General features: G+C 38.9%; 1 protein-coding gene across 2 annotated transcripts; it reads left to right on the forward strand.

Moving 5' to 3' along the window:
- Positions 1-676: 676 nt before the first annotated feature.
- LOC128507388 (cingulin-like protein 1) lies at positions 677-22,561 on the forward strand. 2 transcript variants are annotated; one of them, XM_053478248.1, is made up of 20 exons: positions 677-797; positions 4,126-4,247; positions 8,831-8,945; positions 9,375-9,590; positions 12,957-13,307; positions 13,873-14,085; positions 14,258-14,353; positions 14,712-14,837; positions 15,265-15,363; positions 15,569-15,775; positions 16,094-16,198; positions 16,379-16,531; positions 16,858-17,025; positions 18,143-18,316; positions 19,228-19,317; positions 19,598-19,681; positions 19,978-20,096; positions 20,217-20,325; positions 20,580-20,743; positions 21,501-22,561. In XM_053478248.1, the coding sequence occupies exons 1-20, from the start codon at positions 762-764 to the stop codon at positions 21,622-21,624; spliced, it is 2,871 nt and encodes a 956-aa protein (XP_053334223.1). In that variant the 5' UTR covers positions 677-761; the 3' UTR covers positions 21,625-22,561. The 2 variants fall into 2 exon arrangements, with proteins under 2 accessions (XP_053334223.1, XP_053334225.1); XM_053478250.1 differs by lacking the exon at positions 12,957-13,307.
- The last annotated feature ends 140 nt before the right edge of the window (positions 22,562-22,701 follow it).

Here is a 22,701-nt window from a genome sequence, read left to right on the forward strand (position 1 = left end):
AGGGCCTCTTCTCATTACATCGACACATACGGAGCCAGACACATCATCCATCCTCAACCAGTGAGGACACGAGGCAGGTTCACACACCGATCCACACCTTCTCCATGTCATGATACAAATATGTTTCAATGCAGTTGCATTAATAAACGTTTTAAAGCAGACTCTGCACATGAATTCAAGCTGAACTTTCCCATAATCTCTGCCCTCTTGTGATTTATGACCATCTGCATGTTTGGAAATGTTTAGTAGAGCTTTTTTTGTGTGGGAAAGGCAGGCTTTGGCAAAACAGCACTGCTGTAGTAAACAGTGTTGGTCTGGTGGGTACTCAGTCTAGTGTGTGTGTGTGTGTGTGTGTGTGATGCATAGTCTGGAGTGTCAAAGTCTAAACCATTATAAGACCTCATTAATTAGCCTGCTCATTATAATAGCATCAATAACTTTACTAAGAAAGGCTTCCTGGCAGTGAAATTCATATTATTCATTTACCTTTAGGAAATATCGACAAAGCTCATCACTTGAGAGTACACACACGCACACACAAACTTTAAACACTAACTTTTAATCTTATCCCCCTTGTTTTTTAACTCTCCCGGAGGGGGAGAATAGAGCAAGATCAATCAAGCAGACACACACACACACACACACACACACACACACACACACTTGTGTGGCCACATTTTCACCCACAGCAACAGGACAGAACGCTAAACACTCTGTCGTTAACCAAAAACTCCCCCGAACTCAGCAGTCTTCACCGCACCATGAGCGCCTGCAGCCTCAGCTCTGCTTTTGAGTTTGTAAGTAATCGCTAGTATAAAAGCTCAATAATATAACTCTACTGTCTTCAGATTTTGATTCTTTGCTTTTGCTTTTCATTTGTCTTGCCTGTAGTTTTTGGTGTAACAATGACTGTGGTTAAAGTTATTATATTCATTACGTAAATATTGATCCGAACAGTAACTAGCAATGATATAAGTGGGTTTGCACATTACGGTCTGTTAGGGTTGTATTGTTTGTCTGGGTATGACACAAAATTCCCCAGACAGACAAACATGAAAGAACAGTAGACTATAACGTCTGTATCTGGCTTTCTGTTACATGGCCGAACGAGTACGTTTGTGTATTTTGGTTTGAGTTCATGTTTTCGTTTCCGAAGGACTAGAATGCTCTCTCGGGTTTGCCCATTTTTTATAAGGCTGTTTGATTTCAGTCCAGTACTTATAAAAATTCCTTATTTCCCTTTAAGGCTTTTTCTTATAAAGGATTAGGACAAGTCGGGGAAATCCTGCCCTTAGAAACACCACCTCCTACACAACACTTCCCCGTGTTTGCTCAGTCTGGATTCCATGTGCCAGTTTGTAATAGGGTAAAATTAATTAAATTTTTTTTTTCACTTGTTGTATAATATACACTACCCTGGAACTTCTGGTAATTCTGAGGGAAAGTTGGTTCGATTGAGATTTTCCCTTAAGGAGTCACACCCATGTTCATCTCCAAACTGTTACAGGAAATCATTTGCATACTTTTATGTTGGCACTTTTATGTGTGTTAGATAGACAGTTTTTCTTTCAATTTAGAAAAAAAAAAAACAAACCTTTCTTAGTTTCTTTATTCGGATCATTGGTCTTTAATATAGTATCTAAATATCAAAAGGTCCAAACCTTTTTGTAGTCCGCCTCTCTTTCTTTGAGCCACCTGCTATGTGAACAGCACTGAATAAACACACAGATTTTGTGGAAATCTTTCCACGTGAGGTCAACACAAATTACAGTACATTCCAGATGTACTCGTTTTAGGTAACTAGTCACATGACCAAACTGCCTGTTTCGCGTCTGAAACACTGGCCTCCCAGGAACTCCGGTAAGGGCCCAAGCATGAGGAAATGGTTTGTATGAAGGTCAGGAGTTGCATGGGCGATGTGGCAATAACTCCCAGCCGGGTTCCTGTAATGCCTAAGTGGTGTTTGTGGATGTCGTTCACACAGACAGATGCGTCTCTTCCACTAGCTGGTAATAAGTTATCCGTTAGCCGATTTTCAAGAATCAAGTATTCCACTCGCTAAATGTTTACAAGAAAGCGGGTTGGTCCCACCTCGGCCAGGATCGTCATCACAGACGTACGGCCTGCTTTAAAACGTTTGCACCATGCATATGCATCTTCTGTAAATCAGTTTTACAAGAAATTTTATCACACGTCCCGGTTTGATTTGAACAGCACTCATTAGTCCACTTTGTCAGCGGAGTCTATGGGTTTAAGTTTTTTGCGTATGGCAGTATAATATCTAACACTAGCTCATTTCTGAAAATATTTCATTTAATTACAATCCACAAGACAATTTTCATATAGGACACAGATACTAAATTGATTTATTTGGCTGAATTCGAACCTTTACAACCACAGTCCAAAGTTTAAAAATTCTACGAGTTACACGGCAATTTCAACACAGCCAAAAAGAGAGCTGTGTCTGTTTGGAATTCTGCCTCCAAGAAGTGATAGAGTACTTACTCCGTATGTGAGAAAAAAAATTGCGACAAAATCGATGGGTTTATTGTGATATACTGGAACCCGTCCTCTAGACATTTAGCGAGTGTTTCATAGTAAGTCTATCACAGGGCATTGCTAAAACCCATGTTTAGCATTAAGAGTATATAACTAGTCATTTATGTTTCCATCACTCATTTTGTCGGATGCGGATCCAGACTGCAGCTTGTAGATTTAGCCACAGGGCAATTTGGCCATACATTTGTCTTTCTCTCTCCCAAACCGTTCCAGGCCTTTTCACATGATGAATCACTCGAACTCATTCCCAAAACAGATCTGTTGTTCTTTGCTGTCTTGCGTGGCAGCTTTTACCGTGCTGGAAAAGCATGTTGGTTGTTTGTTGAGCTGTCATTAGTTCGATTGCCAGGAATTCATGATAACCGAGTGTGAAAATGTATTCCTGTTTGCATTAAGCGAAACGTTCTCTTCTCCATTAACTTCCACTGCCAAGAAGTCTCTTGTTTGAACAAAACTGAATTATGCTCCGAGTAGGAGGTTATATCAAGCAGCGCTTCTCGTTATAGGAAGTGACTGACTGGATTCCCTTCATCATGACAAAGCCTCAGGTCAATCAGATTATCCTGAGTAATGTCAGATCTAATCTAACCCTTTAATATGCTCGGTTTGCTTCCTAGCTCTAGTGATGCTTTTATTCACTGGAGATTACGGGAAGTCATTAGGAGGTTTTTTCACATTCCTGCTGCATTTACAAACAAATAATTATTCGAGGGATCCTTTGCTCTAAAGTCGTGTTTTTTGTTTTGTTTTTCAATTTATCAACAATAAACATTCCTTAGCAAAATATGTTTTTATTCTTTTATTCACTTGAACTGAAAACAATTACTGATGATTGAAGGTTAAGTCTTTAAGAGATTATATATATATATATATATATGTATATATACACTGTACATTATATACGCTATGTGTTCAGAATATTGTGACGAATTGAATACAAGGATACACAGATATCTTTAGTTTGAAATAACGTGTTATTGTATCACAAAACGTTGCATTAGTAGGGACCTCTGGGTTTTAGTTGCTACTACAAATCTGAGCAATAAAAACAGCTTCAACCCACTTGTTAAAGCAGTGCTAGAACACGAAACAGATTGCAGATCGTGCAGATTGACGTGGCCTGTAGCAGCCTGTCACTTCCATCTGTAGACTGGAACGCTATTGTGGCCAGAATTGCCCACATAATGCATTACTCACTATATTGTGTTTTTTTACGCATTTAAATTTTTAAATCTGCGCCTTCTGCTTCGGGTCTTTAGGACTGACGAGCACCTGATGCGTGTGTTTGTGAATCGAGATCTTATAATTACACAATTTTAAAACCGAACAACTCAGCATATATTCGTACACGTGTGTGTGTGTCTGTCTGTGTGTGTGTGTGTGTGTGTTATTATATGAACACAGTTTTACATTCCTGACCTTACATTTCCAGTGAACATTTTGTGATTTTTTTTTTACATTTTTATTATTATTATTTTATAATCTGATTCTTTAGAGGTGGTGTTTAATCCTCACACTTTTGCATTGTGGTGATTGTTTATGATGTCATTTCTTAATATCTGGCAGGTTTTTCCAGAGAAGATCAGTGAAAGCGCTGGGACTTTGTGGAGCCTCATCACACAGAGTCACCTCAGATTAATAAACCTGCAAAGAGAGACCGAACAGGAGATTTTACACGTCAGTCAACAGTGAGTACACACACTCACTGGCACTGGCACTTACATTTACACGTACATGCTGGTGTACATACCCATGCAGACGCATAAACGTGCTCTGACATGGCCGGTTTCTGGAAACGATCCCGTGTGTGTCCGTATCAGTTCCAAATCAGTTATTCGCTAACTTATTCATTTTTATAAATGTTGGACGTTTTTAGATCTGCAGATTGTCTGGCTAAAGTCAACCAAGTTCACGACCGAAAAGAAAGTTAATGCGTGTGTATTACTTGCAAAAAAAAAAAAAAAGACTTAAATAAAAATATAGTGTGTTTATTAGCTGATGTGTGCATTATTGTGAATGGGACGTATTTCTGGATTATGTCTGTAATACCTAGTCTCCTGTGTTTTTAACCTGCAAAGCGCTAGCCTTTTGTTAATCTGTTCTGGTTTGACGCAGATGTCACGCAGGATCTTTAACTTTCCGTCTGTGTACTAATGAAGCTGAATAGACCTGATCTAAATGTCCTGCATTGTGGCATTGTATTACAAGCACAGAGCTTTTTCCCGTTCTATTGTGCCTCTTTAAACACACTTGGGTACACTTATTGTAATACGTTCTAACAGTTCTGGTCGGACTTGGATAGACACATAGACATTGTCCTGAAAAGGGAGTCAGCAGGAAGCAGAATGTCTGTAGTGTGGTAGGTGATTTAGTGCCAAACAAGCCTGCAAACTCGTACAAAATACAGCTCAGTCACACTCGGGTAACTGAGACCGACAATTAGGATTACAACACACACACACACACACACACACACAAAGTCAGCTTGTTTCTCAACTTCAAGTTGCAAAATAAACGAGGAAAACTGAAAGAAAAAGGAAAGTGTAGCATGAGATGTCTGAAGATAATACTTTACCTGACATGGAGTTGTCATTCTGGTTACCTGGAGGTCCTCCACCCATAATCTGGATGATTTGTAACCGGTTTGTTTACATCTGAGACATAGTCGGTTCTCACTGACACACGCACAACCTATGTGCTTTCACTCTCTCTTTATCTATAATGAGAAAATCATATTGGTTACGTGTTATCCTGAACGTATGAACAAACACGACATGACATTTATAAGCATGGGGGGGGGGGGGGGGGTTCTCAACAACATCCATGGCGGTAGTTTAATGTACAGCACTTCCGTTCCTGTTCTTTATCCTGTCAAAGGGATATTGGACAAAATGTTAGCTTTCGATAGTAAGACCTGTACAAGGTAATTTAACCTACATAATAACGTGCACATGTCAGCACGCTTTAATGAAAGAACATTGCACAGATCGCCCTGGACCCGTTTAATTCCTCTAACATCATTTTTGGACATTTTTAGCTGGTAAACAAACCCCGATCTGACCACGCTAATCTTCTTTCTGTGTGCGCTCACCCTGAGCAGATGTTAACGCTTTCAGAGACGCACTTCATTTGCATAGAAACGGTATGATAAATTGACAGTGTGATATCTGTCCAACCCAATTTGTGGATTTACAGTATATCACGTTAACTGGAGAAATTTCACGTTTCAAAGATGATGACATAATGTGTCATAACACTGAAATAGGAGTACGAAATCTTTCTATTATTAGATCAGAGAAAGGGCGATATGTATATATATATATATATTTTTTTTTTTTTTTCATGGGTTTATTCAGAAGATTGCAGAAATTCAATATAATTTTCTCTGACTTGCACTGATTATTATATGATCATGTCTTTATTAAACCATAGCATTTGGCTTTTTTACTGGATGTGCCATATACTGTATAAATGATTGTTTAATCTTATTTAAAAAAGAAAGTAAAATTGGGTTTGTGATCAATAGATGAATATGACACAGCAGATCAGATCTGACATTTAGCTGAATTATGCAACTTTTGTCTAAAGTGATCAGAATTATTGGAAAATGTGACTGACAGGTGTGTCTTGTTGCCCAGGAGTGTCCTGACAGATTGACAGTTTAAACAATTGAGATTTCTAAATATTCCTACTTTTTGTTTAAGTCCTGGTTTTGACCTGTAAAATTATATTTGATGTTCAAAAGTAAAAACCACAAATAAGACTAGAGAGCTGTTAATGGAAGAAAAGTAGGACACTTTGAAGCAGAGAAAAAAGTTCATTGATCAGAGCCATTGCACAGGCACTTGTATAGCCAATACAAACATTTATAATGTCCTGAAAAACAAAGAAACCAATTGAGGAAAAAACTCAGTTGATGGGAAACGTTGAGAGACAAACAGTATAAATAAAACCAACAAACAACAGTTAGAAAAATCAACAGCCACTATTCGAAGAAGTCTTTGAGAACAGAGATATAGAGACTGGCAGACTAGGTTGGGTTTCACCAAGAAATCCAAAGTTCTGGAACTAGGATTAATCTCTTCTGGAGTGATAGAAAGACCAAAGTCTGGAGAAAGAAAGTATCTGCTTATGATCCACATCCACATATTGGCTTATCGGTGAAGAAGTCTATGGCTTGGGTTTGCATGGCTGCTTCTAGAGCAGGTTCACTAACCTTCATCAAAGATCAAACCCATGATTGTAGAAGTAGAATGAACAGAAACGATCTGTCGGCTTCATCAGTTTAGGCTTGCTATAACAAATCCTAGTCCTTAAGCCAGTTGAATTCCCCCTTTGATGTGAAGACTGAAGAAACACCCCAAATCAAACAATAACCGTTTTACAATAATGGAGAACCATCAAGAACTTTTAAGTGTTCCTGCTTTCACTGACCATGTTTTAAGTTGTTTATGCCAAACTCTTCTCCATTATGCCATATTCATCTTTTGACCTCAAACCCAAAGCCCTTAATTATATAGGGAAAGCGAAAGAATTGACCTCGCCACTGCGGTGCTTTCCAAGAGCCTTGCATGACTAAAGGTTGTTCAACGTCTCTGAATAGATCATAACTGGAAGATCGAACTGTTTCACCCTGGGCCTTTTCCAGACAAGAGAGGGCACGTCGGAACGCATCTTCATAATCCACCGATCAACCAAAGGGTGTGTCCTGCTTTCACGTGTTAAATCTGAGGCTGTTGTAAAAGACTGTAGCTTGCCAAGTCCTGGTTCGTACATCACCACTCCAACACCATTCCAACACCACAGGCTGTTAGAATGTTAGAACAGGGAAAATGATTTAGAGACTTCTAACAATGACACTTGAGACAGATTAAAGTATCATTTATGACAGAATAGATCCAGGTTAAGACTTGAATGATATGGTGATTAATTCGCCTGATATCAATCCAACCGCAATTTTTTCTTGTAAACGGAAAAGTTTCCTTTAAAAATACATATGTGGTTTTGTTAAATTGTACATTCTTCAGAGGAAAGAGAAGTGAGTTTGGCAATGGTAATATATCACTTAGGCAAATAGGAGGTACAAACAGGAGACAAAGAAAAAAAAAAACATATCTAGCGTCTCCGTCTCCCTCTGTCCTCTTCTTTTGCCTCTTGTTGTTTGGACTCTGTGGTTTTATATCTTGTCTCTCTTGCCTTGGACTTTGCCTTGCTTCTGAAAACACACACACACACATACACACACACACACACTTTTGCATTGAAGAAAAGATACTTTGTGAAGTTCTCCCGACATCATGCCATGCGTCCTTCAGTGGATATATCATCCTTCCAGAGTGAGCAATTTTGCTTTATTTGCGTGAATTATGTTGTGCATGTGTGTGTGTGTGTGTGTGTGTGTGTATGTGGAGGCTGTTTAAATGTCATGGGGTAGGGTTGCCAGGGTGAGGGGTTTTATACAGAATTGCAGATGGTATAAACTATGGGCCATCATTTATTCAACTGTGACTCAACTGTGGATTGGGGCGACGCGGAATATATATCATAATTTCTCTCTCACAATATTGTTGAAACTTTTATTGTATGGAGTGGATTAACTTGTTTGTTGTTTTTCGATTGTTTTTTTTTTTAAAGTCAGTTTTATTAATAGAACCTAAAAACTAAGTATTAAATGAACGTTTCAGAAATTACAGTTAAAGCTCTGCATGCTGTTGCACAATCGTCAGTAATCGTATAATACGGCATTCCTCCCTGGAGAGATTACCCGTGGCATTGTGGGTGAGTGTGAGAAAGACAGTGTGGTAACCAAGTTAAGGAAATATGATATGAGTGATATGAGAGAGAGAGAGAGAGAGCACATGTTGAAATACAGCTGTGTAAGCTCACTGGAATCGTCTGTTAAACTCTGCATAAAGGGCAGCGTGGAAAAATGTAAGATGTCCATAATAATGATAAAAAATGAACACATTTGCTGTACTGTTCTGACTTGTTTCATTGGGTTAAAGATGTGTTCATTCTTCACTTTCATATTCCTGTCATTATAAAGACAGACATGCAGTACAGAGCTCGCCGCAGACTGACCTGTGTATGTATTTTTAATATCAAGACCTGCTTTGTGGTGTTTCATGAGTGTGTATCTCCCTCTAGTGGAGGCATCATTAACCATAATCTTGTGTCTTTAGAAGCATTTCAGTGGCGTACATTAGATGTATGTGCTAAGAACTAAAAACCCCCTTTAATGTCCATGTGTGTGTGTGTGTGTGCGTGTTAGATTGACGTCGGTACGACTGCAGAAAAAGGCCCTGAGTTGTGAGACAGCAGCTTCAGGGAGTCTACAGACCGACGCTGATCACTGGCAGGGAAGCTTCAAATCAGAGATCAGCACTGTGAGTTACAGACACTACAGTACCAACGAGATTAAAGCCACAAGGATCTGAGCACAATAAGAACAGACAGAGGATGCACTACTGTACACTACGAGCTCATATCAAAATAATACGAAAAATATAAACATTTCAGCTGCATTTGTATTTATTAAGCTGGTTCCTGATCATTTTATCATTTATCTTCATATTATATATGATATTTGTAAGCCACCAGGGATACACATAACTATTAACCAGATTAAAGCCTGTGGAGTGTCGTGTTTAATCTCATTGCTGTTATTTTATAGAATATTTATTTAATCACATTCCAATTTTATGTTTCTGTTGAAAACAATCTGCTGATCTCTGATCACTTTTTTTTTTTTTTTTACATTTTTTAAATTTTCATAATTAACATTCTCTCATTCTCCCTTTCTTTCTGCCCCGCAGAGCTTTGCCGGCAGCGAGCGTGACCTACAGAAGTGTTTTGTAGGTAAAGCAGCCCACGCAGAGCAGCTTCAGTTTCGTGAGCAGGCCCTCGTCGCCCTGCTGAGCATGCTCGGGGAAAACATCCAGAGATACAGAGAGGAAAGCACTAAACTTGACCACCTGACCGAGAAGCTGAGCAACGGGATGCCAGGAAGGAGTCAGACAGACGCAAGAATGGTAATTAACCTTTCATATGTGCCAAAAACTGTTTCTCTTTTCTCTTTTTTTTCTTTTTTTTTTTCCTGCAGGGCTTGTAGCTCAACAATGACTGTAGGGGTAAATCAAAAGTGAAAACCAAAAACCACATATAAAACTCCAGGTGCTTATTTTAGTGTTTAGATGGAAGAAATGGGGGGGGGGGGGGAATCTAATTGCAGATTTGACGATGTGATGCTCCTAAAGTGCTGCTATATTTTTGCATAACCCTGATTATGATTCCTGGTGGAAATCTTCTCCGTGTGTGTGAACTCGTTGTTATGGACGGCTTCTTGAGAGATTCTAAACACTATATACTGTATATATAATACGTAAGATGTCTGTAACGTTAGAAGACAATGATATAGGGATGCCAATTATTTTTGTGTGTGAAGGTTTTAAAACTTTAATATTTCACAGATTGTTTAATCCTTAAAAGTATAACACGCACCATCAGGCTTTTTTTCTTACTAGTTAGAGTGAATGTGAGAGTTTTTGTGGTTTGTCTGTTTGTTTGGCTGGTTGAAAGCTTAAAATGGTCAAATGCTGACTGAGCTGTTTGGGGGAAGTCACTGCTGGCGACATAGCAAATGGAGATGTGAGTGCTAAGTGTGGACAGCCGGAGGCGAGTTTCACTCACCGCCCTACATAATTAATCATCTGTGTGCATTACCTCACCTAGCTAAACTCATACTCAGTGGTGTGTGCTTTTTGCACTATGAAATTCTATTTATTTTTTTATATTCTAGGTAGGATCATCTGAAAAGTCTAAAAAAATAGATGCTGATAAAGAAATGAATTTTGGGTTTGGAATAGAACTGCGGGATCATGTGGCTTTGTTAGACAGCGAATTCCTCAGTGCATGCAACACACACTAGCTTTACAACACGCAATGTGAAGTCGGTGAAGAGAATTAGAGTAATTTAGGTCAGGACACATACACCATATGTCACTCCACTAGGCCCCTAAGGAGCACACAGCATACACACACTTGCACACATAACGCGTTTCAACCGATCACCCTTTCCTCAGTCTGAGTGTGTGCATGTGTGTGCATGTGGTGTGTTGCCGTGGGAATGAGACAGATGTACTGTAATGCCCTTTTTCCCCTCATCGGGACTGACGAGCCCGTCAGCGATCTGAAGGCCTTTAGCCAGAAAAGCGGCCCGGGGAGAAGTGCACTTTGGGTAATCAAACACTCAGCTGCTAAATCAGTGACCTCGTCTCATTCGTGTTGGCGCTGGGATTAGCATGCTAACAGATAAGCTAAATCTTAATGTAGTTTTTAAATAAAGATTTTTTTCATCATTATTATTTAAAGTATAGGGATAAAGGTTTAAATGCTTGTCATTATTAGGAGATCATATTTTAGAAGAAAATTAATCACATTAGAGTCTAGATTAAGCGATTATCCTTTTTTAAATTTGCTAAATGATTAGCGCTGAAGCCGTGCCTCGGGGAAACGTTCTCGAGCGTGTTTCCCAGATTTGGCGAGCCTTCCCTGGGGAAGGAAGCTGTTCGAGTGTCGGGATTAGGCTGAACTCTCTTCATCTGTGTAACACACTGGACACTAGCCAATTCAGAGATCCTGGATTAGCACAATTATCTTTTGTGTGTTTATCAATAGAAAGAGCTTTTTGGTGATTACAGTAGATGGGTCTCTTCATCCACTTTTGGCACATTTTCTGTCACCAGATGTCAGTTCTTTATGGTTTTAGAGGGTCAACCAGATCGGGATCAGCTTAATTAATTTTATTTATTTATTTATTTTTATTTTTTTACATGACCTGCAGTCTACTTTGTGTGTGAACGTTTTTTAAAGATGGGAAAGGAGATGGAGAAATAGATGCTTATCGTATTATATAACAAGACCTTTTTTGTTGTTTGTTTAATCCCTTAAGCATGCAGTGCTATGTGATAATGTGCTGTTCTCACAAATGTAATTGCATTAAGTTCATCCTTCCATATTACTCATTTTGCATCTTTCGCATCTATGTATGACGTTGAGTTCATCTAATTTTCTGAAACACACAGACATGTTGATTTACAAAGTATATGTGTGTGTGTGTGCATGTGTGTGTCTAGTGTCTAGGCTGTCAGTTTGCCTCAACATCCATTTCTCTCAGGCCTGTATGATTTTTTTTTTTTAAACTTCTGACATCCCCTAATGTCTAATTTGACGTTTCTGTGCCGATCCACTTCCTTGCCGTATCCTGTGACCGTGTGTCATGTTGACATGTCGTCAACTCACCTTAAAGCTTGGCGCCGTTGCCCCGTCTGTGTTTGTCATTACTCAGCAACAACTTACATAGTTGCATGTATGGTGAGGCTTGCAGTATCAGTATCATCGCATAGCAGCTCATAACCAGTGCTGTCAGTTAAATGACATTTTATTTAATCAAGGAAACACTGCCTGGGACGTCTTGGAGAAACCAGACTTACTGTAATAGGGAACCTACCTTCTGTTCAGTGACACCGGATAGTGAGTTTATAAACCATTGATCAGCAAGTTCTCATGGTTTCATCAGTCTACAGAACGCAGGAGAGATGGTTCACTAGAGCGAGGGTGGAAATTGGGCACAAACTGGTTTCTTATGGGTTTTTTCCAACTAAAGAATGAGGAATAAAGGAATAAAAATTGGATTGACACCATTGCAAATCAATATCACAGTTGTCCACAAATGTGGAGGTTTTAAATGAAATGTTCCATGTGAGACCTCAGGTGCAGACAGGTTGTCACTTAAGTTTTTTTGCTTGTATTCATCAGGCTTAATACCGCCGTTGTTGGTCCTTCATTAGCATCAGGAGTCAATTTATTAACAGACAGGCCGAGAAGTTCCTAGCAAAGCTCCATTTTTACCCCATGACAATCGATTTTTGAGGTGTAAATGTTGAAGTTCCTCTATAATCCTACACCCTAAACAGTTCACATGGCAAATTATTTGCTACGTTTAGTTAGAATTGTAACAAAATCAAAATATATGTATAAAATTGTAAACACACTTCAACATGTAAAATCTACGTCTCCCGTCTGACTATCACATGATGGCATCAACGATGGTGCAACGACTGACATCGAAACATAATACTGCACATTGCTGCCATCATTTAATTTCTTTTTATAAATGAATATATTTCCCATAAATGAAAGGGAATAAAAGAATAAAGGGATAAAAGAATCGCTATACAAATTGAATCAGCACCTAGGTATTGTAATGATACCTTGTGAAGATGATACCTTCACAATTTTATTACAAAAAAATTAAAACAATGTATACAGTTACTGTATTTGTCATAAAAGACACTGAAAGCTGTTAATCTTGAAACATAGATTGGTGTTTTTCTCAGGAAACAGACAACAAAGACACATTGCCTAGCTCGAAAAGCACGGCGGTACTTTCAAACGGACATGTTCCCCCTGACATGGAGAACGGGAAGAAGAACTGGAAAGCCAATATGAGGGCATCGTTGATGAAAGCGACTCATCTCACCCGATCAGGAAGTGTGAAAAAACTCATCCACCAGTTCTCTGGTCCTGAGAGCAGTGAGCAGATACTCTGTGTATCTGATGTTTCTCCATCACAACAAACAAAAGATGGAACAACTTCCATCCAAGTTCCCGCCGTAAAAGTAACGTCTCACTCTGGAGGGTTGGAGAATGTTCCCAATGGTCCCAACACACACTCACACGCTGGCTGGGTAAGTGTGTGTGTGTGTGTGCGATTCGCCGTACTCGACCAGACGATTTGTGTTCTCGCCGCATGCACCACACGCTTGTCCCTCACACCTGTCAGCAATGCCACATCGTCCATGTGACCTTTGACAATCCAGCGCGCGAATGCATTTGCTACACCGCTTATCACCACACCACTAACCTTCATGTGTTTGTCTTAAATTGAATGTTTATTGTTTATAACTCAGACCGTATTAATATGTCTGTGTGTGTGTTTCACTGCATGAGTATGTACTTGTCTATTGAATGTTTTTATGACTTGTGTGAGTTTATTACTACATGGCTTTTGCTTAATTTGCTTGTTTTAATCTCACTATATGTCGCAGCACTTCTCTCACAGCTTTGTTTGCACATGATGTAAGTGCATGCTTTTGGAATTGCTTTGCTTTCTCAATGCCTGCACAAGCTTGTACGTTTAAAAAAAAAATTTTTTGCCAGTTTGTCTGTGTGTGTGTGCGCACAAGCTCTCAAACACACTTATGGACAAACAGTATCACAACCCAATCATGCATCTATCTTTTGGAATTTCAGTTTGACCAAGAGAACGGAGCAACCAGCCCTGAGTCTGAGGAGGATCCACCTACCCCTAAAGCGTTGAACAGCCCGAAGTACCAGATGTTCCTAGGATCCGATCAAATCAGAAACGGACTTAGTGGACCAGGTGGACCCACTGATACCAGTCCCAAAGACAACGGAACTCTTTCCAAGGGTTTGTCCCACTGGCGTTCGATGGAGTCGTTGGCTGTGAGTTTACGTCTTTAAATCTTTATTTTCTGTGGTTATTATTTACTTTATTTTAATACGATCTCTTTCTATTCCTGATTTCTATCTCTATCTCTAAGTTGCTGTATTGTATGCATTGGACCATAGTGGTAGAAAGCAAAGGACAGGAATAATTTTTTGCCTCTTGTCACAGGTTGGGAATGCTGAGGCTCCTCTCAGAGTTTTTAACAGCCCTTATTCAACCATCTCACTGGACTACACCCCTGTAAACCGAATGTCAGAATTCAAGGTGATTAAGTTTTTCGCTTACTTTATAAATTGATATACTCACATTTACTAGCAACACAGACTTATTTGTAAGCGTAACTGCTGTAGTTTGTCCCTGGGCTTTTAAACGCAAAACATTTTTCCATAACGAGCAATTAACGTTCATTCAGCAATGAAATTAAACATAATCCTATATAATAGACAAGAATGATGTTAAAATAATCTCTATTGTGTAAAAAAAACACCTTTATTTTATGTGTGTTTGATGGATTTAAATTGCATTTAAATTAATAGATATCGTAAAGACATACTTGGTGATAATTCACACATTATTGAAAGGGATTAATAGGAGTTAATGCATAATGCAATTTCTGTTTTAGCTGCCGGAGAGAAGGTCTCCATCACCAGCCGAGATGAATTTATTCCGAAGCCCAAGTCCTGTGAACACCCTCAACGCTTCCCGTCCACGATACTCTGTCTACGACACACTCAGCCGGAGACAAGTGGTGAGAGCCCCTGCTTTCTGTTATTACATTATTATTACAACATTCTTTGTACCAGTACAGAAATGATCTTACTCGGAATATGTGAGTCAATGAAATAACGAAATAAAATACCATGTGTTGAAATTCTTTATCAAAATCTGCACCTAAATCAGGACATTGTGTTGTTGTTGAACTATTTCGAAAGACTTGTGAAATATTGTTACTTTAGAAACTATTTTAAAATAACCCATCTAAACTTTTTCCACCATGTTGCAGGGTTATATTAGACATCCGTTTTAGTGATTTAGATATGATGATTATTTTTAGATCACTTTAACACCAACAACCGTGTTCCTGAAATTGAATTAGGATTTTCTATTAATTTTCAGCAGTGTTTTTGTGATTAGGAGCTGAGTGTGAATTTCAGTGTCTTTATGATATTTCGCAGCAACAAGCTCCTCCATCGCAATTCCTGATGAGGAACAGCATGCCCAGCAAACGGGATTTCATCGAAGAGCTGACCAGACAGCTGGAGGAATGTCAGAGAGTACGTAAACGACAAGATTTACACTTGCATTAATGCATTAATAAATAAATATTCAGAAAATAGACCATCAATGGGGAACAACCCAAACACAACTATGTGTGTAAAGTAATAACACTTAATTGTGGTCAATAACGAAGTGGTAACCTTTTAAAGACGCTTGGATTTATTTTCCAAAAAATCATAGTTATTTGTTTCCTTCTTACAGCGGAACCAGTTTCTGGAAGCAGAGAGCATTGAGCTGGAGAAGGAAAGAACCCAAATTCGCTTCGAGATGCGGAATTTGCTGGTGAACAACGAGGATCTGCTGCGCATGAACACACAGCTCCAGGGAGAACTGAAGAAGATGAGAGATAGGATCGTCGAACTGGAGAGCGACAACAACGTGATGGTGGAACGTTTCAAGCAGGTCGAGGTAAGAAATGCAGATTAGTTATCCGTATTCAAATTTTACATCTATATGATCATCCATCGTGTTCGCCTCCATGTGATTTGTGTTTATTTGCTGTAAGAAGAAAAAAATGTAAGTAGTAAAATCCTATGCACTTAACACACGGGTGTTGATGCTCCCTACAGTATGCTTCAATACGTAAAAATTGATCGTACTCATATTGTATGTACACACAGGCACACAGATGCAAAGTCAGTGAAATGTAGAGTAGAATACTCCTATGCCCAGGTACACACCATGTATCAGTCACATGGCTCACTCGTGTGTGTGTTTGTTTTGCAGGTGGAACTGAAGGAGGCCCGAGAAGTCATGGTGGAAGCAAACACTCAGGAATACGCCTTTAACTTCCTGCAGCAGTCACTCAAAAACAGAATACAAGATGCAGAGGTGTGTGTGTGTGTGTGTGTGTGTGTGTGTGTGTGTGTGTATTAGGGTTAAATACTGGTATTCTGTTTACATTTGGATTTAGTTTGTTCATTTGTTTGGAATGTGTGGCAGTACATTTTGTCTATTGATTGTGTTTTATTGACTGTGTCTGTGTGTGTGTGTGTGTGTGTGTGTATACAGGAGGCTCTGGAGAAGCAGACCCAGCATGCACAGGAGCTCTCTGAGAAGCTGTGGCTGGCTGACAGGAATCTGGAGGAGATGGAGATTGAAAAAGAAAACAAGGGAAAGAAAGCAGCAGAGCTGAGCAGCACTGTAGCTAGACTGGAGACGGAGGTGCACATGAGCGCGCACACACACACACACACACGCACACACACACACACAGTTAAATAACATGACGAACATTAAAAATAGTATAGGTGTTGCCGTTTGAAAATCCTAACAGTAGGGGGCGCCGCAGCAGCCTCAGCTCAGCCTCAGTCCGGATTCATATGTACACGTACACGCCCACAAACACACATCTATTTACAGCCAACAGTGTTTTACATTTAAGTAAACGTAAAGATTTCAAAATTTCATGCACTGCAATGATCACATACCTATACATAGCTGTTAATTTTGATTTTGTGTGTGTGTGTGTGTGTGTGTGTGTGTGTTAGCTGGCAGAGGCTCTGCAACTGGGATCTCAGTCGAGCTCTGAGTTGAGTCTACAGCAGAAACTCAGAGTGGACACACAGCTAAGAGTAGAGGAGCTGGAGGAGTGTGTCTTGGAGAAAGAGCAGGAGGTTGCACGCTTGCAGCAGATCATCAGCCGCCTGCAGGGAGAGGTATACACATTCTCACACACACACACATAGGAGCGCGCACACACACACACACACACGCTGCCAAAAAAGAAGAGAAAGATTTTTATACTACAGATACCACAATACCAGAAAAAGTACCATTTGGACTGAAAGCAGCAGCTTTCTTAATAATAATATTAATAATAATAATATACAGTATATTATACAGTAGTGTGCAAAAGTCTTAGGTTCCATATTATATGCTGTTTTGTATAATACAATAATATGATGTTATTTATTTATAATTAATATATGCGTGGCTGTAAAGAAAAAAATCTAATACAAGACAGACCAGTTTTCAGATGGAAATAAAAGACCTAATGTACGCTCCTAGGACTTGCATAAAGGAGATAATAGAAAGGAGCGAGTGTGACAAAGTTCCCAGAAGAACTCATATCCTCCAGCACGCTCAGTAAAACCTAACAGCTGTTTTCTTATAAAACTGCACAAACCTGTGTCTAAAACTCCTGATTTTAAACAACGAGTTTTCACTCCAAATATTAATTTTTTTTTTACTCTTTATAGAAGTTTCTTTTATGCAGAAATGTTTTCAAAGCATCTTTTGCTTATGCCATAGTTTTGTATGAGCCCAAGACTTTTGCGCAGAACTATACTGTAAGTAAAACAGCTGTTAGGTTTTACTGAGCTTGCTGGAGGATATGAGTTCCTCTGGGAACTTATATATATATTTATATATATATATATATATATATTTCTTTACAGTCATGCATATATTCTTCTGTAATATTGTTTATTTAATAATTTTTAAGTTATATATGGAAATACTGAATGATTTTTGTAAATAATTATGTAGACATGATAAACATATATAACAAAATTGGTACAGCATATAATAATATATGCTAAAATAATACTCTCTATATATAATGGTTCATAAGACTTTTGCACAGTACTGTATGTATATATAGGGAATACACGGTACTTCCACAGTTAAAGAAAATAAAAAGCGTGGATATAAGTACCCTTTAGTCTCTACATCCTTTGTTCACATTCCGTATAAATCTGCCACAACATTGTTTTTTTACCAGAATTCTTACAAGAGCTGTGTGTGTGTGTGTGTGTGTGTGTGTGTGTGTAGGTCTCAGATAAGCTGATGGATAAGGAGCGATCTCTTGAGGATGAAATCCAACTGAGGGAGAAAATTCAGCTCCAGTGTAAGCAGGCGGAGAGAACGGTGGAGGATTTACAGATGGAACTGAACACAATTACACAGAACAGAGACGATCTGAGCAAACAGCTCAAACAGACACAGGTAACACACACACGCACGCACGCACGCACGCGCACGCACGCAAGCACGCACGCACGCACACACCTAGATCTTGCGCTCCATTTTTCTTACACACAAACACACACTGGATTCTTAAGACTTATAGATATACTAGTGTTGATGCACCCAGACTTTAGATGAGTGGAATTTAATTTCACACTAATCTGTTGAATTGCGTTGTGTAATGTGTTTTAATATGAAGTGCACGATGTGAGATCGCGTTTATTAAGTAGATTTCAATTGCACACTCATAAGTGTGTATTAAAAATGTACAGCGCCATCTGTTGAATTATGAGCTGAACTTTTATTTTTTCAAGGTTGATTTTCTTCCATTTAAATTTCAAATTAGCAGATCTTCTCTGCCCGTGGCCTGATTACGATGAAACAAAGCCTCCTGTATGTGTTCCATCAAGCTCGGCCAAATAAACCAGTAAAAACACCATTAAAATGTGATGTGTGCGCGAACAAACTGACTAACAGACCATCTTGGTGTGATTTTAGAGTTTTATTATATATATATATATATATATATATATAATAAAGTTTGCAGTGTTTACTCTTGTCCTTTATGTACACAGTCATCCAAAATTCTGGATCGTTAAACCAAAATGTCCTTTAAGGTTCAACATGAAGCAAATGCTTAAAATGACTGATGAGGCGCTTGCACTTCTGTTCCATTTTCTATTGGTCGTTTCAAAGACGGCTGACATCAAGCTAAAAGAAATCGAGTTTTATAGAAATAAAAATAGCAGTGGATCTATTAGTTAAACATACTGTATGAGTAATTGAGTTTTTAAAGACCTCATTATTTGGCGAGCATTAAAATCCTGCGGTGTATTAAACTGTTTGTGTGTGTGTGTGTGTGTGTGTGTGTGTGTGTGTGTGTGGTTCAGGAACAAGTGATCGATCTGGAAACTGACCTGGAGGAGATGCAGGAGAATGAGCAAAGACTTGTCACCAAACACAAGAGAGCAGTGGAACAGGTCAATACACACACACACACACACACACACACACACACACACACACGGACATCTTTAACCTATCTACACTAAAGCTGCATATTGTTGCGAATACTTTTATGATTAAAAATGTAAAATCAAAAGAATTATTCACAATAATTTGCAAAACAAGACCTTTTTTTTTGGTTCATTGGAAGTAAACACTCCTCTCGATTCTAAAGTAAAATTGGAATATACCTACTGTACCATAAGCTACAGTAAGAGAGCTAATCATAACCGTATGATTGTCTTTATCTTGCAGTTTGAACAGATGCAGATGAAACTGATCCAGGAGAAGGACCTTAATGATAAACTGGAGTGTGAAAAAGTGATCCTGGAGAGACAGGTACAGTAATACCTACCCCCATTCAGTTTAGAGAATGACGTGCAGATTGTATAGTGTGCGTAATCGAGTGTACCGATACCGATCGAGTGTAAGAATAGTCAGTTATCGAACCCTTACATTGATGCTGGTGTGGTCTGTGTCCTCATCGCATGATATCTTAGACAGTGTGATCCTGTAAGCAGATGAAACGGAAACATGTTTTGGACAGTATGATAATAAACTGTACCGCTGTTATATGTCTCATTTATTATATTGTGATTGTGGGTACTTGTTATTAATCATTACTTCATTCTCAGGTTCGAGAGTTAAGGGGTGAAGTGGAGGAGCTGCAGAATAACAGAGTTCAGGAGCACGTGATAACTAAAGCAGAGACCAGAGCTAAAGAACTGGAGAACATGCTGAGATTGGAGGAAAGGTAATACACACACACACACACACACACACACACACACACACACTCGCGTTGTTACATAGTTCCATATAAGCTACATATACGCATCTAAACTGTCTTGCACATGCTCATGGTTCTCTGCAGAAACAAAGTGGTGATGAACAACACCATCAGTAAGCTGGAGAGGAAGATTAATGAACTGAATGAGCAGCTGGAGGAGGAGCACAAGATCAGCAACGAGCAGAAAGACCTGGTACACTTTACTAAACTGCGTTTATTCATTCTCACCACTAGATGGTGCTTGTGGAGTTTATGATACGAGTATAAAGTGGCATTGAATTACAGTAAAGATGCTGTAACTGGACTCGCACCCATCCACTTATGTCCAGTGATTCAGAGTATCGACAATACAAAAGTCAAAGTTTCAATTCAGATGATTCGAAACACTGGTAAAAACTAGTGATTTTCAGATTCGGATGTGATTCCGTTTGTTATATGTGAATGTAGATGACCCAGAGAATGAGATCTCTCAAGAGGCAGCTGAACGAGGCAGAAGAGGAGGCGAGTCGCCGCGAGGCTCAGTTCAGATACACACAGCGAGAGTTGGGAGAGGAGAGAGAGTCCACTGCTCGATTACAGAAACAGCTGCTCGACATGCAGCTCCAGATGAAGTGAGTTATTCTATACGCATTCTACACGCCATTCATGTCTGATGAGTGGACAGACATTGCTTATAGTTTATTGAATGATTTATTGTCCTGTGCATTACTGTTAGAACAACACGGAAAATTATAAATTGAAATTGTAAGCAATGTCTCATTGACATAAATGTTGCTTTAATGCACGAGGGTGAGTCAAAAATGATCCGCTTATCCGGTTATATATATATATACCTTCTGTCTGCCGCACAGTCTTATCAGAGTTTTCCGATCGAGCCTACTGTTTAGGAACATTATTATCAAGAAGGTTTCAGCAATAAACGGGGCTCGTTACAGCGAGATGCTCATTAAAGAGCCGAAGCCTAAACTTTGTATTAAACACAGAGGACTGCTAGTCAAGGATCTCGCCTGACGATGCACGTCCACACACTTCTGTCCACACTGTCGACACACAGTTGAAGTGTTAAAGCATCCTCCCTATAGTCCCTATATATAATCTCGCTCCTTGATGCTAGACAATGACTCGTTGATTAAAGTAAATTCTACAGTCAGAGTTCTTTAACTCACCCTCATACCATGTGTATATGATGAAAAGCAGAAATCTGTGCAAACTTTAAACCAAATGCTGAACAGCTTTGTATAAAGTGCATTTTTCCTTAATAGTCTATAATTTGCTATAATAATGCTATAATAATAAATACATTCAGTGCATACACACACATATTTAAATGATATATTAATGTGTTGTTGTTGTTGTTGTTTTCTGTAGGAGAAAGGAGTCAATAATGATGAGACAGACCCTGGAGACCTTTAAACTGGACTTTTCTGATGACGAGGAGGTAGAAGTAAAGAAGCCTGAGAAGCCTGCAGAGACCGCTTCAGGCCGGAATTAATAGAGAGAGAGAGAGAGAGAGAGAGCTTGTGAATGTATAGAGATGGCGAATGTACGAGAAATTTTAATACAACTTGCAAAAACATTTACAGCAAACGAAACTCCAACAAAAGAAACGTTTAACCTCTTTAAAAAAGGGGCAGATATTAATATTTATGTCCTTAACTTTAATACCTGGGATCTAACCTATCTTTAAACCTGGGAAAGGAAACCTCTGTTTGTTGGTGGCTTGTTTTTCATAGTTGACTTCTACATGGACAGTGTTTTCGGTCCAGACAATAAGCTTAAGTCCGTCTGCTAAATGTTGAGGTGACTGTGTTCTCGCTGCCAAACGTGTCACACGAAGTAATCTTCATCGAGCGATGCGCATGCCATGCACTGTTTATTTTTTTAACTGTATAGAGGAAAGTCTTAGTATTTAATTTAACTTTTTCTTTTGTTTTCTGTCCTAAAGGTGTACATGCTATGAAAATAATGTAAATACTTTTGTGAACGTCAAATAATTCATTTTTCCTGTCAATGCTAACGGTTAAAACGAGCGATTAGTTCAGTACTATTTTTTAAAAGAACACGGTTTTGTGCCGTAATTTGATGCTAAGTTTTTAAAATCGGGACCATTATTCAAATTTCACTTTCCGATAGTCTTTCCTACAGCACTCTTATAAACGTGTTCGTTCATGCTAATTATTTAAATAAGATCCTACAATCTTGCTGAAAAAAGGACAGCTCAGACCTACACGGATTCCTTCTTGGTCCGAGCTTGTGTACGCGGGTTAGTGTTGGTCTGGTGCGGGTTTAGTTTGGCCAAAATATGCTCATGCTAATACAGTACATGCAGTAGTAACACATACAGTAACTAGCATAACCATATGGATAAAGGCTGTCATTCACTCTTGTGAGAAATTTTCTAAATTAAAATGTGCTAATATGCATGGAAATGGTCTGGTTTCTTGTGCGTTAATATACATTTGTGGATTCACACAATGATTGTGTCCTTCATCTTCTAAGTGTGTTGGTGGAATACTCGACCAAGTAAACTGCACCGTGAAGACTTGCTGTACTGAATTCATGTCTCCTA

The sequence above is a fragment of the Clarias gariepinus genome, chromosome 19 (assembly GCF_024256425.1).
Source record: "Clarias gariepinus isolate MV-2021 ecotype Netherlands chromosome 19, CGAR_prim_01v2, whole genome shotgun sequence".
In the NCBI taxonomy this organism is placed as follows: Eukaryota; Metazoa; Chordata; class Actinopteri; order Siluriformes; family Clariidae; genus Clarias; species Clarias gariepinus.

Excerpts from the sequence above, each read along its gene's own strand:
- LOC128507388 (XM_053478248.1), top strand. The coding sequence starts at position 762 with ATGAGCGCCTGCAGCCTCAGCTCTGCTTTTGAGTTT. Across the intron at positions 8,946-9,374 it reads TCAAATCAGAGATCAGCACT|AGCTTTGCCGGCAGCGAGCG; the intron begins GTGAGTTACAGA and ends TCTGCCCCGCAG. Across the intron at positions 20,326-20,579 it reads GCAACGAGCAGAAAGACCTG|ATGACCCAGAGAATGAGATC; the intron begins GTACACTTTACT and ends ATGTGAATGTAG.